General features: G+C 64.7%; 1 protein-coding gene across 4 annotated transcripts in view; it reads right to left on the bottom strand.

Annotated features, from left to right (window-relative positions):
• MPL (MPL proto-oncogene, thrombopoietin receptor) overlaps positions 1 to 16,198 on the bottom strand; it is a 67,261-nt gene that overhangs the window by 17,416 nt on the left and 33,647 nt on the right. For all 4 annotated transcript variants that reach the window (XM_075914582.2, XM_075914580.2, XM_075914579.2 and 1 more), the window contains one exon: positions 3,251 to 3,405. In XM_075914582.2, the coding sequence (XP_075770697.1) occupies positions 3,251 to 3,405 (155 nt within the window). The remainder of the gene's footprint in view (positions 1 to 3,250; positions 3,406 to 16,198) is intronic.

Genomic DNA, 16,198 nt, shown 5'->3' with positions numbered 1-16,198 from the left:
AGCTACTCCCGGCTGTGCGGGGGGAGACAGCGTTACCCACAGTCCCTGCTACACCCGGCTGTGCGGGAGGAGACACAGAGTTATCCGCAGCCCCAGCTACACCCAGCTGTATGGGGAGAGACAGCGTTACCCACAGTCCCTGCTACACCCAGCTGTGCGGGAGGAGACACAGAGTTATCCGCAGCCCCAGCTACACCTGGCTGTATGGGGAGAGACAGGGTTACCTACAGCCCCAGCTACACCCGGCTGTGCAGGGAGAGAGACAGTTACCCACAGCCCCAGCTATATCCGGCTGTGTGGGGAGAGACAGGGTTACCTGCAGCCCCAGCTACACCCGGCTGTGTGGGGAGAGACAGGGTTACCTGCAGCCCCAGCTATATCTGGCTGTGTGGGGAGAGACAGGGTTACCCGCAGCCTCAGCTACACCCGGCTGTATGGGGAGAGACAGGATTACCCGCAGCCGCAGCCTCAGCTACACCCGGCTGCGCAGGGAGAGAGAGAGTTACCCACAGCCCCAGCTATATCCGGCTGTGTGGGGAGAGACAGGGTTACCCGCAGCCTCAGCTACACCCAGCTGTGCAGGGAGAGAGACAGTTACCCACAGCCCCAGCTATATCCGGCTGTGTGGGGAGAGACAGGGTTACCTGCAGCCCCAGCTACACCCGGCTGTGTGGGGAGAGACAGGGTTACCTGCAGCCCCAGCTACACCCGGCTGTGCAGGGAGAGAGACAGTTACCCACAGCCCCAGCTATATCCGGCTGTGTGGGGAGAGACAGGGTTACCTGCAGCCCCAGCTACACCCGGCTGTGTGGGGAGAGACAGTGTTACTCACCGCTCATGGGACCTGTTACATAATGTTCCCTCTAACTCAGGAGTGGCCAGCCCATGGCTCGTGAGCTCCACGCGGCTCTCCAGAGGACAGATTGCAGCTCCCGTGCTCGCGGCTGTTCTCTGTCCCCCTGCTCTGACCTTTCTTCCTTGTCTGGTCAGGGTGCCGCTTGGGGCAGCGAGAGGTGATGCTGCGGCCGACGGAAGCCTGCTTGGTCTACACGGGGCTGGGAAAGGGGCAGCTTTTTTTTTTTGGCTCAATAACTTCTTTCCCTCTGCTCTTTGCGCTGTGTCCACTGCTATTTTGGCTCTTTGTCTGTAATGGGTTGGCCACCACTACTCTAACTTTTTCCGTCTGTGCATGGAAGACATTTTGTTACATGCACTGAGGTTTGTGCAGGTGTGCACCACCAATAGAAACACCTGCTGCCAGCTGTGGGCACTCCGCTATCAGCTGGGCAGCAGTGGAATCTCCCTGGGGGCTGCCCAAGCGCTCAGTTTACAAAGCACACTGCTCACACCCAGCCGTGGGGTGCGATACGGCATTCCCCCAGCCTGGCGCAGGAGCAGTGTTACCCACAGTGCAGGGGTATGCTACAGCCAGCCGTGATGATGGTGGTGTGGAGGCTCGCAGCAGTCTGCGTGAGAGGGGGAACACCGCACGGCAGGGGCAGCCAGCCGTGATGATGGTGGTGTGGAGGCTCGCAGCAGTCTGTGTGAGAGGGGGACACCGCACGGCAGGGGCAGCCAGCCGTGATGATGGTGGTGTGGAGGCTCGCAGCAGTCTGTGTGAGAGGGGGGAACACCGCACGGCAGGGGCAGCCAGCCGTGATGATGGTGGTGTGGAGGCTCGCAGCAGTCTGTGTGAGAGGGGGACACCGCACGGCAGGGGCAGCCAGCCGTGATGATGGTGGTGTGGAGGCTCGCAGCAGTCTGTGTGAGAGGGGAACACCGCACGGCAGGGGCAGCCAGCCGTGATGATGGTGGTGTGGAGGCTCGCAGCAGTCTGTGTGAGAGGGGGACACCGCACGGCAGGGGCAGCCAGCCGTGATGATGGTGGTGTGGAGGCTCGCAGCAGTCTGTGTGAGAGGGGGACACCGCACGGCAGGGGCAGCCAGCCGTGATGATGGTGGTGTGGAGGCTCGCAGCAGTCTGTGTGAGAGGGGGGAACACCGCACGGCAGGGGCAGCCAGCCGTGATGATGGTGGTGTGGAGGCTCGCAGCAGTCTGTGTGAGAGGGGGGAACACCGCACGGCAGGGGCAGCCAGCCGTGATGATGGTGGTGTGGAGGCACGCAGCAGTCTGCGTGAGAGGGGGGAACACCGCACGGCAGGGGCAGCCAGCCGTGATGATGGTGGTGTGGAGGCTCGCAGCAGTCTGTGTGAGAGGGGGGAACACCGCACGGCAGGGGCAGCCAGCCGTGATGATGGTGGTGTGGAGGCTCGCAGCAGTCTGTGTGAGAGGGGGACACCGCACGGCAGGGGCAGCCAGCCGTGATGATGGTGGTGTGGAGGCACGCAGCAGTCTGTGTGAGAGGGGGGAACACCGCACGGCAGGGGCAGCCAGCCGTGATGATGGTGGTGTGGAGGCTCGCAGCAGTCTGTGTGAGAGGGGGACACCGCACGGCAGGGGCAGCCAGCCGTGATGATGGTGGTGTGGAGGCTCGCAGCAGTCTGTGTGAGAGGGGGGAACACCGCACGGCAGGGGCAGCCAGCCGTGATGATGGTGGTGTGGAGGCTCGCAGCAGTCTGTGTGAGAGGGGGGAACACCGCACGGCAGGGGCAGCCAGCCGTGATGATGGTGGTGTGGAGGCTCGCAGCAGTCTGTGTGAGAGGGGGGGACACCGCACGGCAGGGGCAGCCAGCCGTGATGATGGTGGTGTGGAGGCACGCAGCAGTCTGTGTGAGAGGGGGGAACACCGCACGGCAGGGGCAGCCAGCCGTGATGATGGTGGTGTGGAGGCTCGCAGCAGTCTGTGTGAGAGGGGGACACCGCACGGCAGGGGCAGCCAGCCGTGATGATGGTGGTGTGGAGGCTCGCAGCAGTCTGTGTGAGAGGGGGGAACACCGCACGGCAGGGGCAGCCAGCCGTGATGATGGTGGTGTGGAGGCTCGCAGCAGTCTGTGTGAGAGGGGGACACCGCACGGCAGGGGCAGCCAGCCGTGATGATGGTGGTGTGGAGGCACGCAGCAGTCTGCGTGAGAGGGGGACACCGCACGGCAGGGGCAGCCAGCCGTGATGATGGTGGTGTGGAGGCTCGCAGCAGTCTGTGTGAGAGGGGGACACCGCACGGCAGGGGCAGCCAGCCGTGATGATGGTGGTGTGGAGGCTCGCAGCAGTCTGCGTGAGAGGGGGACACCGCACGGCAGGGGCAGCCAGCACGAACCCCACAGGGAGTGGGTAGCGCTGCTACCAGTCTTACCCGGAAGGGAGGTTCTGTGGAGCCCACAATGCAGTAGCAGATCTCATAGATGAAGAACTCGGAGTATGGAGTAGCTGGGGGCTCCCAGCTCACCCGCAGCTCCCCAGCTGCCCCAGTCCAGGAGGCCTTTATATTCACAGGGGGAGCAATGAGCCCTGGAAAGAAAGGGCCAATGCTAAAGGCTCCTGTTGCAGGCGCATGGGCATTGCCACAGCTTCATGTCAGGCTAGCAGCCCCAGCAGCTGTCAGCAAGCTGAGTGTAATAGCAATTGTGTGACACCAGACACAGGCAATCTCTGGGCCCGTGCGGCGGGGTGTGACCTCGGGGCACGATGTATTAGCAACTGTGCGACACCAGACACAGGCAATCTCTGGGCCCGTGCGGCGGGGTGTGACCTCGGGGCACGACTGTAATAGCAATTGTGCGACACCAGACACAGGCAATCTCTGGGCCCGTGCGGCGGGGTGTGACCTCGGGGCACGACTGTAATAGCAATTGTGCGACACCAGACACAGGCCATCTCTGGGCCCGTGCGGCGGGGTGTGACCTCGGGGCACGACTGTAATAGCAATTGTGCGACACCAGACACAGGCAATCTCTGGGCCCGTGCGGCGGGGTGTGACCTCGGGGCACGATGTATTAGCAGTTGTGCGACACCAGACACAGGCAATCTCTGGGCCCGTGCGGCGGGGTGTGACCTCGGGGCACGACTGTAATAGCAATTGTGCGACACCAGACACGGGCAATCTCTGGGCCCGTGCGGCGGGGTGTGACCTCGGGGCACGACTGTAATAGCAATTGTGCGACACCAGACACGGGCAATCTCTGGGCCTGTGCGGCGGGGTGTGACCTTGGGGCACGACTGTAATAGCAATTGTGCGACACCAGACACAGGCAATCTCTGGGCCCGTGCGGCGGGGCGTGACCTCGGGGCACGACTGTAATAGCAATTGTGCGACACCAGACACAGGCAATCTCTGGGCCCGTGCGGCGGGGCGTGACCTCGGGGCACGACTGTAATAGCAATTGTGCGACACCAGACACAGGCAATCTCTGGGCCCGTGCGGCGGGGCGTGACCTCGGGGCACGACTGTAATAGCAATTGTGCGACACCAGACACAGGCAATCTCTGGGCCCGTGCGGCGGGGTGTGACCTCGGGGCACGATGTATTAGCAATTGTGCGACACCAGACACGGGCAATCTCTGGGCCCGTGCGGCAGGGCGTGACCTCGGGGCACGATGTATTAGCAATTGTGCGACGTACAGGCAATCTCTGGGCGCGTGCAGCAGGGCGTGACCTCGGGGCACGATGTATTAGCAATTGTGCGACGTACAGGCAATCTCTGGGCCCGTGCGGCAGGGCGTGACCTCGGGGCACGATGTATTAGCAATTGTGCGACGTACAGGCAATCTCTGGGCCCGTGCGTTAGGGCGTGACCTCGGCGCACGGGCAATCTTCCGGCTGCGCCAGGACACACGACGCCTGCACTAAGAACTGGGACCTGCTGGCAGCCAGGCCGGGCGTGGGGCAGGCAGCACAGTCCCGGAGCTGGCAGGTGATGCTAACCCGAGTGCTGGACTTGGGGATGGGTCCGAGCTGGCCAGAATGTTTCCATCGCCCTCTGGGGGGTGACGGCCCCACGTCACACTCATTCCCTTCGCTGGGCGCCTGCTGCATCTGGCAGAGCCTCAGCAGAGGGGAGGGTCGGTGGCAGAGGCGGCCCGTCCACCGAGGAGAACTAGGCGGTCGGCGAGGGCGCCAAGTTAAATGGGGGGTTTGGAGGGGCGCCGATTGCAGGGTCGCCGAGGGGGCCAAGTTAAATGGGAGGTTTGGAGGGGCGCCGATTGCAGGGTCGGCGAGGGGGCCAAGTTAAATGGGGGTTTGGAGGGGCGCCGATTGCAGGGTCGGCGAGGGCGCCAAGTTAAATGGGGGGTTTGGAGGGGCGCCGATTGCAGGGTCGCCGAGGGGGCCAAGTTAAATGGGGGGTTTGGAGGGGGCGCCGATTGCAGGGTCGCCGAGGGGGCCAAGTTAAATGGGAGGTTTGGAGGGGGCGCCGATTGCAGGGTCGCCGAGGGGGCAAGTTAAATGGGGGGTTTGGAGGGGCGCCGATTGCAGGGTCGCCGAGGGGGCCAAGTTAAATGGGGGTTTGGAGGGGCGCCGATTGCAGGGTCGCCGAGGGGGCCAAGTTAAATGGGGGGTTTGGAGGGGCGCCGATTGCAGGGTCGCCGAGGGGGCCAAGTTAAATGGGGGTTTGGAGGGGCGCCGATTGCAGGGTCGCCGAGGGGGCCAAGTTAAATGGGAGGTTTGGAGGGGGCGCCGATTGCAGGGTCGCCGAGGGGGCCAAGTTAAATGGGAGGTTTGGAGGGGCGCCGATTGCAGGGTCGCCGAGGGGGCCAAGTTAAATGGGGGGTTTGGAGGGGCGTCGATTGCAGGGTCGCCGAGGGCGACAAGTTAAATGGGGGTTTGGAGGGGGCGCCGATTGCAGGGTGGCCGAGGGGCAAGTTAAATGGGGGGTTTGGAGGGGCGCCGATTGCAGGGTCGCCGAGGGGGCCAAGTTAAATGGGGGTTTGGAGGGGCGCCGATTGCAGGGTCGCCGAGGGGGCCAAGTTAAATGGGGGGTTTGGAGGGGCGCCGATTGCAGGGTCGCCGAGGGGGCCAAGTTAAATGGGGGGTTTGGAGGGGGCGCCGATTGCAGGGTTGGCGAGGGGGCCAAGTTAAATGGGGGGTTTGGAGGGGCGCCGATTGCAGGGTCGCCGAGGGGGCCAAGTTAAATGGGGGTTTGGAGGGGCGCCGATTGCAGGGTCGCCGAGGGGGCCAAGTTAAATGGGGCTTTGGAGGGGCGCCGATTGCAGGGTCGCCGAGGGCGCCAAGTTAAATGGGGGGTTTGGAGGGGCGCCGATTGCAGGGTCGCCGAGGGGGCCAAGTTAAATGGGGGGTTTGGAGGGGGTGCCGATTGCAGGGTCGCCGAGGGGGCCAAGTTAAATGGGGGTTTGGAGGGGGCGCCGATTGCAGGGTCGCCGAGGGGGCCAAGTTAAATGGGGGGTTTGGAGGGGCGCCGATTGCAGGGTCGCCGAGGGGGTCAAGTTAAATGGGGGGTTTGGAGGGGCGCCGATTGCAGGGTCGCCGAGGGGGCCAAGTTAAATGGGGGGTTTGGAGGGGCGCCGATTGCAGGGTCGCCGAGGGGGCCAAGTTAAATGGGGGGTTTGGAGGGGCGCCGATTGCAGGGTCGCCGAGGGGGCCAAGTTAAATGGGGGTTTGGAGGGGCGCCGATTGCAGGGGCGCCGAGGGGGCCAAGTTAAATGGGGGTTTGGAGGGGCGTCGATTGCAGGGTCGCCGAGGGGGCCAAGTTAAATGGGGGGTTTGGAGGGGCGCCGATTGCAGGGTCACCGAGGGGGCCAAGTTAAATGGGGGGTTTGGAGGGGCGCCGATTGCAGGGTCGCCGAGGGGGCCAAGTTAAATGGGGGTTTGGAGGGGCGCCGATTGCAGGGTCGCCGAGGGGGCCAAGTTAAATGGGGGGTTTGGAGGGGCGCCGATTGCAGGGTCGCCGAGGGGGCCAAGTTAAATGGGGGTTTGGAGGGGCGCCGATTGCAGGGTCGCCGAGGGGGCCAAGTTAAATGGGGGGTTTGGAGGGGCGCCGATTGCAGGGTCGCCGAGGGGGCCAAGTTAAATGGGGGGTTTGGAGGGGGCGCCGATTGCAGGGTCGCCGAGGGGGCCAAGTTAAATGGGGGTTTGGAGGGGGCGCCGATTGCAGGGTCGCCGAGGGGGCCAAGTTAAATGGGGGTTTGGAGGGGCGCCGATTGCAGGGTCGCCGAGGGGGCCAAGTTAAATGGGGGTTTGGAGGGGCGCCGATTGCAGGGTCGCCGAGGGGGCCAAGTTAAATGGGGGGTTTGGAGGGGGCGCCGATTGCAGGGTCGCCGAGGGGGCCAAGTTAAATGGGGGGTTTGGAGGGGCGCCGATTGCAGGGTCGCCGAGGGGGCCAAGTTAAATGGGGGGTTTGGAGGGGCGCCGATTGCAGGGTCGCCGAGGGGGCCAAGTTAAATGGGGGGTTTGGAGGGGGCGCCGATTGCAGGGTCGCCGAGGGCGCCAAGTTAAATGGGGGTTTGGAGGGGCGCCGATTACAGGGTCGCCGAGGGGGCCAAGTTAAATGGGGGGTTTGGAGGGGCGCCGATTACAGGGTCGCCGAGGGGGCCAAGTTAAATGGGGGGTTTGGAGGGGCGCCGATTGCAGGGTCGCCGAGGGGGCCAAGTTAAATGGGGGTTTGGAGGGGCGCCGATTGCAGGGTCGCCGAGGGGGCCAAGTTAAATGGGGGGTTTGGAGGGGCGCCGATTGCAGGGTCGGCGAGGGGGCCAAGTTAAATGGGGGTTTGGAGGGGCGCCGATTGCAGGGTCGCCGAGGGGGCCAAGTTAAATGGGGGGTTTGGAGGGGGCGCCGATTGCAGGGTCGCCGAGGGGGCCAAGTTAAATGGGGGGTTTGGAGGGGCGCCGATTGCAGGGTCGCCGAGGGGGCCAAGTTAAATGGGGGGTTTGGAGGGGCGCCGATTGCAGGGTCGCCGAGGGGGCCAAGTTAAATGGGGGTTTGGAGGGGCGCCGATTGCAGGGTCGCCAAGGGGGCCAAGTTAAATGGGGGTTTGGAGGGGCGCCGATTGCAGGGTCGCCGAGGGCGCCAAGTTAAATGGGGGGTTTGGAGGGGCGCCGATTGCAGGGTCGCCGAGGGCGCCAAGTTAAATGGGGGTTTGGAGGGGCGCCGATTGCAGGGTCGCCGAGGGGGCCAAGTTAAATGGGGGGTTTGGAGGGGGCGCCGATTGCAGGGTCGCCGAGGGGGCCAAGTTAAATGGGGTGTTTGGAGGGGCGCCGATTGCAGGGTCGCCGAGGGGGCCAAGTTAAATGGGGGGTTTGGAGGGGCGCCGATTGCAGGGTCGCCGAGGGCGCCAAGTTAAATGGGGGTTTGGAGGGGCGCCGATTGCAGGGTTGCCGAGGGGGCCAAGTTAAATGGGGGGTTTGGAGGGGGCGCCGATTGCAGGGTCGCCGAGGGCGCCAAGTTAAATGGGGGGTTTGGAGGGGCGCCGATTGCAGGGTCGCCGAGGGGGCCAAGTTAAATGGGGGTTTGGAGGGGCGCCGATTGCAGGGTCGCCGAGGGGGCCAAGTTAAATGGGGGGTTTGGAGGGGCGCCGATTGCAGGGTCGCCGAGGGGGCCAAGTTAAATGGGGGTTTGGAGGGGCGCCGATTGCAGGGTCACCGAGGGCGCCAAGTTAAATGGGGGGTTTGGAGGGGGCGCCGATTGCAGGGTCGCCGAGGGGGCCAAGTTAAATGGGGGTTTGGAGGGGCGCCGATTGCAGGGTCGCCGAGGGGGCCAAGTTAAATGGGGGGTTTGGAGGGGCGCCGATTGCAGGGTCGCCGAGGGGGCCAAGTTAAATGGGGGGTTTGGAGGGGCGCCGATTGCAGGGTCGCCGAGGGGGTCAAGTTAAATGGGGGGTTTGGAGGGGGCGCCGATTGCAGGGTCGCCGAGGGGGCCAAGTTAAATGGGGGGTTTGGAGGGGGCGCCGATTGCAGGGTCGCCGAGGGGGCCAAGTTAAATGGGGGTTTGGAGGGGCGCCGATTGCAGGGTCGCCGAGGGGGCCAAGTTAAATGGGGGGTTTGGAGGGGCGCCGATTGCAGGGTCGCTGAGGGGGCCAAGTTAAATGGGGGTTTGGAGGGGCGCCGATTGCAGGGTCACCGAGGGGGCCAAGTTAAATGGGGGGTTTGGAGGGGCGCCGATTGCAGGGTCGCCGAGGGGGCCAAGTTAAATGGGGGGTTTGGAGGGGCGCCGATTGCAGGGTCGCCGAGGGGGCCAAGTTAAATGGGGGGTTTGGAGGGGTGCCGATTGCAGGGTCGCCGAGGGGGCCAAGTTAAATGGGGGGTTTGGAGGGGCGCCGATTGCAGGGTCGCCGAGGGGGCCAAGTTAAATGGGGGGTTTGGAGGGGGCGCCGATTGCAGGGTCGCCGAGGGGGCCAAGTTAAATGGGGGGTTTGGAGGGGCGCCGATTGCAGGGTCGCCGAGGGGGCCAAGTTAAATGGGGGTTTGGAGGGGCGCCGATTGCAGGGTCGCCGAGGGCGCCAAGTTAAATGGGGGGTTTGGAGGGGTGCCGATTGCAGGGTCACCGAGGGCGCCAAGTTAAATGGGGGTTTGGAGGGTCGCCGATTGCAGGGTCGCCGAGGGGGCCAAGTTAAATGGGGGGTTTGGAGGGGCGCCGATTGCAGGGTCGCCGAGGGGGCCAAGTTAAATGGGGGGTTTGGAGGGGCGCCGATTGCAGGGTCGCCGAGGGCGCCAAGTTAAATGGGGGGTTTGGAGGGGGCACCGATTGCAGGGTCGGCGAGGGGGCCAAGTTAAATGGGGGGTTTGGAGGGGCGCCGATTGCAGGGTCGCCGAGGGGGCCAAGTTAAATGGGGGGTTTGGAGGGGCGCCGATTGCAGGGTCGCAGAGGGGGCCAAGTTAAATGGGGGGTTTGGAGGGGCGCCGATTGCAGGGTCGCCGAGGGGGCCAAGTTAAATGGGGGGTTTGGAGGGGCGCCGATTGCAGGGTCGCCGAGGGGGCCAAGTTAAATGGGGGGTTTGGAGGGGCGCCGATTGCAGGGTCGCCGAGGGGGCCAAGTTAAATGGGGGGTTTGGAGGGGCGCCGATTGCAGGGTCGCCGAGGGGGCCAAGTTAAATGGGGGTTTGGAGGGGCGCCGATTGCAGGGTCGCCGAGGGGGCCAAGTTAAATGGGGTGTTTGGAGGGGCGCCGATTGCAGGGTCGCCGAGGGGGCCAAGTTAAATGGGGGTTTGGAGGGGCGCCGATTGCAGGGTCGCCGAGGGGGCCAAGTTAAATGGGGGGTTTGGAGGGGGCGCCGATTGCAGGGTCGCCGAGGGGGCCAAGTTAAATGGGGGGTTTGGAGGGGCGCCGATTGCAGGGTCGCCGAGGGGGCCAAGTTAAATGGGGGGTTTGGAGGGGCGCCGATTGCAGGGTCGCCGAGGGGGCCAAGTTAAATGGGGGTTTGGAGGGGGCGCCGATTGCAGGGTCGCCGAGGGGGCCAAGTTAAATGGGGGGTTTGGAGGGGCGCCGATTGCAGGGTCGCAGAGGGGGCCAAGTTAAATGGGGGGTTTGGAGGGGCGCCGATTGCAGGGTCGCCGAGGGGGCCAAGTTAAATGGGGGGTTTGGAGGGGCGCCGATTGCAGGGTCGCCGAGGGGGCCAAGTTAAATGGGGGGTTTGGAGGGGCGCCGATTGCAGGGTCGCCGAGGGGGCCAAGTTAAATGGGGGGTTTGGAGGGGCGCCGATTGCAGGGTCGCCGAGGGGGCCAAGTTAAATGGGGGTTTGGAGGGGCGCCGATTGCAGGGTCGCCGAGGGGGCCAAGTTAAATGGGGGGTTTGGAGGGGCGCCGATTGCAGGGTCGCCGAGGGGGCCAAGTTAAATGGGGGGTTTGGAGGGGGCGCCGATTGCAGGGTCGCCGAGGGGGCCAAGTTAAATGGGGGGTTTGGAGGGGCGCCGATTGCAGGGTCGCAGAGGGGGCCAAGTTAAATGGGGGGTTTGGAGGGGCGCCGATTGCAGGGTCGCCGAGGGCGCCAAGTTAAATGGGGGGTTTGGAGGGGCGCCGATTGCAGGGTCGCCGAGGGGGCCAAGTTAAATGGGGGGTTTGGAGGGGCGCCGATTGCAGGGTCGCCGAGGGGGCCAAGTTAAATGGGGGGTTTGGAGGGGCGCCGATTGCAGGGTCGCCGAGGGGGCCAAGTTAAATGGGGGGTTTGGAGGGGCGCCGATTGCAGGGTCGCCGAGGGGGCCAAGTTAAATGGGGGGTTTGGAGGGGCGCCGATTGCAGGGTCGCCGAGGGCGCCAAGTTAAATGGGGGTTTGGAGGGGCGCCGATTGAAGGGTCGCCGAGGGGGCCAATCTAAATGGGGGGTTTGGAGGGGCGCCGATTGCAGGGTCGCCGAGGGGGCCAAGTTAAATGGGGGTTTGGAGGGGCGCCGATTGCAGGGTCGCCGAGGGGGCCAAGTTAAATGGGGGTTTGGAGGGGCGTCGATTGCAGGGTCGCCGACGGGGCCAAGTTAAATGGGGGTTTGGAGGGGCGTCGATTGCAGGGTCGCCGAGGGGGCCAAGTTAAATGGGGGGTTTGGAGGGGCGCCGATTGCAGGGTCGCAGAGGGGGCCAAGTTAAATGGGGGGTTTGGAGGGGCGCCGATTGCAGGGTCGCCGAGGGGGCCAAGTTAAATGGGGGTTTGGAGGGGCGCCGATTGCAGGGTCGCCGATGGGGCCAAGTTAAATGGGGGTTTGGAGGGGCGCCGATTGCAGGGTCGCCGAGGGGGCCAAGTTAAATGGGGGGTTTGGAGGGGCGCCGATTGCAGGGTCGCCGAGGGGGCCAAGTTAAATGGGGGGTTTGGAGGGGCGCCGATTGCAGGGTCGCCGAGGGGGCCAAGTTAAATGGGGGGTTTGGAGGGGCGCCGATTGCAGGGTCGCCGAGGGGGCCAAGTTAAATGGGGGGTTTGGAGGGGCGCCGATTGCAGGGTCGCCGAGGGCGCCAAGTTAAATGGGGGTTTGGAGGGGCGCCGATTGAAGGGTCGCCGAGGGGGCCAATCTAAATGGGGGGTTTGGAGGGGCGCCGATTGCAGGGTCGCCGAGGGGGCCAAGTTAAATGGGGGTTTGGAGGGGCGCCGATTGCAGGGTCGCCGAGGGGGCCAAGTTAAATGGGGGTTTGGAGGGGCGCCGATTGCAGGGTCGCCGACGGGGCCAAGTTAAATGGGGGTTTGGAGGGGCGCCGATTGCAGGGTCGCCGAGGGGGCCAAGTTAAATGGGGGTTTGGAGGGGCGCCGATTGCAGGGTCGCCGAGGGGGCCAAGTTAAATGGGGGTTTGGAGGGGGCGCCGATTGCAGGGTCGCCGAGGGGGCCAAGTTAAATGGGGGGTTTGGAGGGGCGCCGATTGCAGGGTCGCCGAGGGGGCCAAGTTAAATGGGGGTTTGGAGGGGCGCCGATTGCAGGGTCGCCGAGGGGGCCAAGTTAAATGGGGGGTTTGGAGGGGCGCCGATTGCAGGGTCGCCGAGGGGGCCAAGTTAAATGGGGGTTTGGAGGGGCGTCGATTGCAGGGTCGCCGAGGGGGCCAAGTTAAATGGGGGTTTGGAGGGGCGCCGATTGCAGGGTCGCCGAGGGGGCCAAGTTAAATGGGGGTTTGGAGGGGCGCCGATTGCAGGGTCGCCGAGGGGGCCAAGTTAAATGGGGGTTTGGAGGGGGCGCTGATTGCAGGGTCGCCGAGGGGGCCAAGTTAAATGGGGGGTTTGGAGGGGCGCCGATTGCAGGGTCGCCGAGGGGGCCAAGTGAAATGGGGGTTTGGAGGGGCGCCGATTGCAGGGTCGCCGAGGGGGCCAAGTTAAATGGGGGTTTGGAGGGGCGCCGATTGCAGAGTCGCCGAGGGGGCCAAGTTAAATGGGGGTTTGGAGGGGCGCCGATTGCAGAGTCGCCGAGGGGGCCAAGTTAAATGGGGGGTTTGGAGGGGCGCCGATTGCAGGGTTGGCGAGGGGGCCAAGTTAAATGGGGGTTTGGAGGGGCGCCGATTGCAGGGTCGCCGAGGGGGCCAAGTTAAATGGGGGTTTGGAGGGGCGCCGATTGCAGGGTCGCCGAGGGGGCCAAGTTAAATGGGGGGTTTGGAGGGGGCGCCGATTGCAGGGTCGCCGAGGGGGCCAAGTTAAATGGGGGGTTTGGAGGGGCGCCGATTGCAGGGTCGCCGAGGGGGACAAGTTAAATGGGGATTTGGAGGGGGCGCCGATTGCAGGGTCGCCGAGGGGGACAAGTTAAATGGGGGGTTTGGAGGGGGCGCCGATTGCAGGGTCGCCGAGGGGGCCAAGTTAAATGGGGGTTTGGAGGGGGCGCCGATTGCAGGGTCGCCGAGGGGGTCAAGTTAAATGGGGGGTTTGGAGGGGCGCCGATTGCAGGGTCGCCGAGGGGGTCAAGTTAAATGGGGGGTTTGGAGGGGCGCCGATTGCAGGGTCGCCGAGGGGGCCAAGTTAAATGGGGGTTTGGAGGGGCGCCGATTGCAGGGTCGCCGAGGGGGCCAAGTTAAATGGGGGTTTGGAGGGGGCGCCGATTGCAGGGTCGCCGAGGGGGCCAAGTTAAATGGGGGGTTTGGAGGGGCGCCGATTGCAGGGTCGCCGAGGGGGCCAAGTTAAATGGGGGTTTGGAGGGGGCGCCGATTGCAGGGTCGCCGAGGGGGCCAAGTTAAATGGGGGTTTGGAGGGGCGCCGATTGCAGGGTCGCCGAGGGCGCCAAGTTAAATGGGGGGTTTGGAGGGGCGCCGATTGCAGGGTCGCCGAGGGGGCCAAGTTAAATGGGGGTTTGGAGGGGGCGCCGATTGCAGGGTCGCCGAGGGGGCCAAGTTAAATGGGGGTTTGGAGGGGCGCCGATTGCAGGGTCGCCGAGGGCGCCAAGTTAAATGGGGGGTTTGGAGGGGGCGCCGATTCCAGGGTCGCCGAGGGGGCCAAGTTAAATGGGGGGTTTGGAGGGGCGCCGATTGCAGGGTCGCCGAGGGGGCCAAGTTAAATGGGGGGTTTGGAGGGGCGCCGATTGCAGGGTCGCCGAGGGGGCCAAGTTAAATGGGGGGTTTGGAGGGGCGCCGATTGCAGGGTCGCCGAGGGCGCCAAGTTAAATGGGGGTTTGGAGGGGCGCCGATTGAAGGGTCGCCGAGGGGGCCAAGTTAAATGGGGGGTTTGGAGGGGCGCCGATTGCAGGGTCGCCGAGGGGGCCAAGTTAAATGGGGGGTTTGGAGGGGCGCCGATTGCAGGGTCGCCGAGGGCGCCAAGTTAAATGGGGGGTTTGGAGGGGCGCCGATTGCAGGGTCGCCGAGGGGGCCAAGTTAAATGGGGGGTTTGGAGGGGGCGCCGATTGCAGGGTCGCCGAGGGGGCCAAGTTAAATGGGGGTTTGGAGGGGCGCCGATTGCAGGGTCGCCGATGGGGCCAAGTTAAATGGGGGTTTGGAGGGGCGCCGATTGCAGGGTCGCCGAGGGCGCCAAGTTAAATGGGGGGTTTGGAGGGGCGTCGATTGCAGGGTCGCCGAGGGCGCCAAGTTAAATGGGGGTTTGGAGGGGCGCCGATTGCAGGGTCGCCGAGGGCGCCAAGTTAAATGGGGGGTTTGGAGGGGCGCCGATTGCAGGGTCGCCGAGGGGGTCAAGTTAAATGGGGGGTTTGGAGGGGGCGCCGATTGCAGGGTCGCCGAGGGGGCCAAGTTAAATGGGGGTTTGGAGGGGCGCCGATTGCAGGGTCGGCGAGGGGGCCAAGTTAAATGGGGGTTTGGAGGGGGCGCCGATTGCAGGGTCGCCGAGGGGGCCAAGTTAAATGGGGGGTTTGGAGGGGCGCCGATTGCAGGGTCGCCGAGGGGGCCAAGTTAAATGGGGGTTTGGAGGGGCGCCGATTGCAGGGTCGCCGAGGGCGCCAAGTTAAATGGGGGGTTTGGAGGGGCGCCGATTGCAGGGTCGCCGAGGGGGCCAAGTTAAATGGGGGGTTTGGAGGGGCGCCGATTGCAGGGTCGCCGAGGGGGCCAAGTTAAATGGGGGTTTGGAGGGGCGCCGATTGCAGGGTCGCCGAGGGGGCCAAGTTAAATGGGGGTTTGGAGGGGCGCCGATTGCAGGGTCGCCGAGGGGGCCAAGTTAAATGGGGGGTTTGGAGGGGGCGCCGATTGCAGGGTCGCCGAGGGGGCCAAGTTAAATGGGGGGTTTGGAGGGGCGCCGATTGCAGGGTCACCGAGGGGGCAAGTTAAATGGGGGGTTTGGAGGGGGCGCCGATTGCAGGGTCGCCGAGGGGGCCAAGTTAAATGGGGGTTTGGAGGGGCGCCGATTGCAGGGTCGCCGAGGGGGCCAAGTTAAATGGGGGTTTTGGAGGGGCGCCGATTGAAGGGTCACCGAGGGGCCAAGTTAAATGGGGGTTTGGAGGGGGCGCCGATTGCAGGGTCGCCGAGGGGGCCAAGTTAAATGGGGGGTTTGGAGGGGCGCCGATTGCAGGGTCGCCGAGGGGGCCAAGTTAAATGGGGGTTTGGAGGGGCGCCGATTGCAGGGTCGCCGAGGGGGCCAAGTTAAATGGGGGGTTTGGAGGGGCGCCGATTGCAGGGTCACCGAGGGGGCCAAGTTAAATGGGGGGTTTGGAGGGGCGCCGATTGCAGGGTCGCCGATGGGGCCAAGTTAAATGGGGGTTTGGAGGGGCGCCGATTGCAGGGTCGCCGAGGGGGCCAAGTTAAATGGGGGTTTGGAGGGGCGCCGATTGCAGGGTCGCCGAGGGCGCCAAGTTAAATGGGGGGTTTGGAGGGGGCGTCGATTGCAGGGTCACTGAGGGGGCCAAGTTAAATGGGGGTTTGGAGGGGCGCCGATTGCAGGGTCGCTGAGGGGGCCAAGTTAAATGGGGGGTTTGGAGGGGCGCCGATTGCAGGGTCGCCGAGGGGGCCAAGTTAAATGGGGGGTTTGGAGGGGCGCCGATTGCAGGGTCGCCGAGGGGGCCAAGTTAAATGGGGGGTTTGGAGGGGCGTCGATTGCAGGGTCGCCGAGGGCGCCAAGTTAAATGGGGGGTTTGGAGGGGGCGTCGATTGCAGGGTCGCCGAGGGCGCCAAGTTAAATGGGGGTTTGGAGGGGGCGTCGATTGCAGGGTCGCCGAGGGCGCCAAGTTAAATGGGGGTTTGGAGGGGCGTCGATTGCAGGGTCACCGAGGGGGCCAAGTTAAATGGGGGGTTTGGAGGGGCGCCGATTGCAGGGTCGCCGAGGGGGCCAAGTTAAATGGGGGGTTTGGAGGGGCGCCGATTGCAGGGTCGCCGAGGGGGCCAAGTTAAATGGGGGTTTGGAGGGGGCGCCGATTGCAGGGTCGCCGAGGGGGCCAAGTTAAATGGGGGGTTTGGAGGGGGCGCCGATTGCAGGGTCGCCGAGGGGGCCAAGTTAAATGGGGGGTTTGGAGGGGCGCCGATTGCAGGGTCGCCG

This window comes from Pelodiscus sinensis, chromosome 9 (genome assembly GCF_052426305.1).
Source record: "Pelodiscus sinensis isolate ZL-2025 chromosome 9, ASM5242630v1, whole genome shotgun sequence".
NCBI lineage: Eukaryota > Metazoa > Chordata > Testudines > Trionychidae > Pelodiscus > Pelodiscus sinensis.
This window is presented reverse-complemented; position numbering and strand designations above follow the sequence as displayed.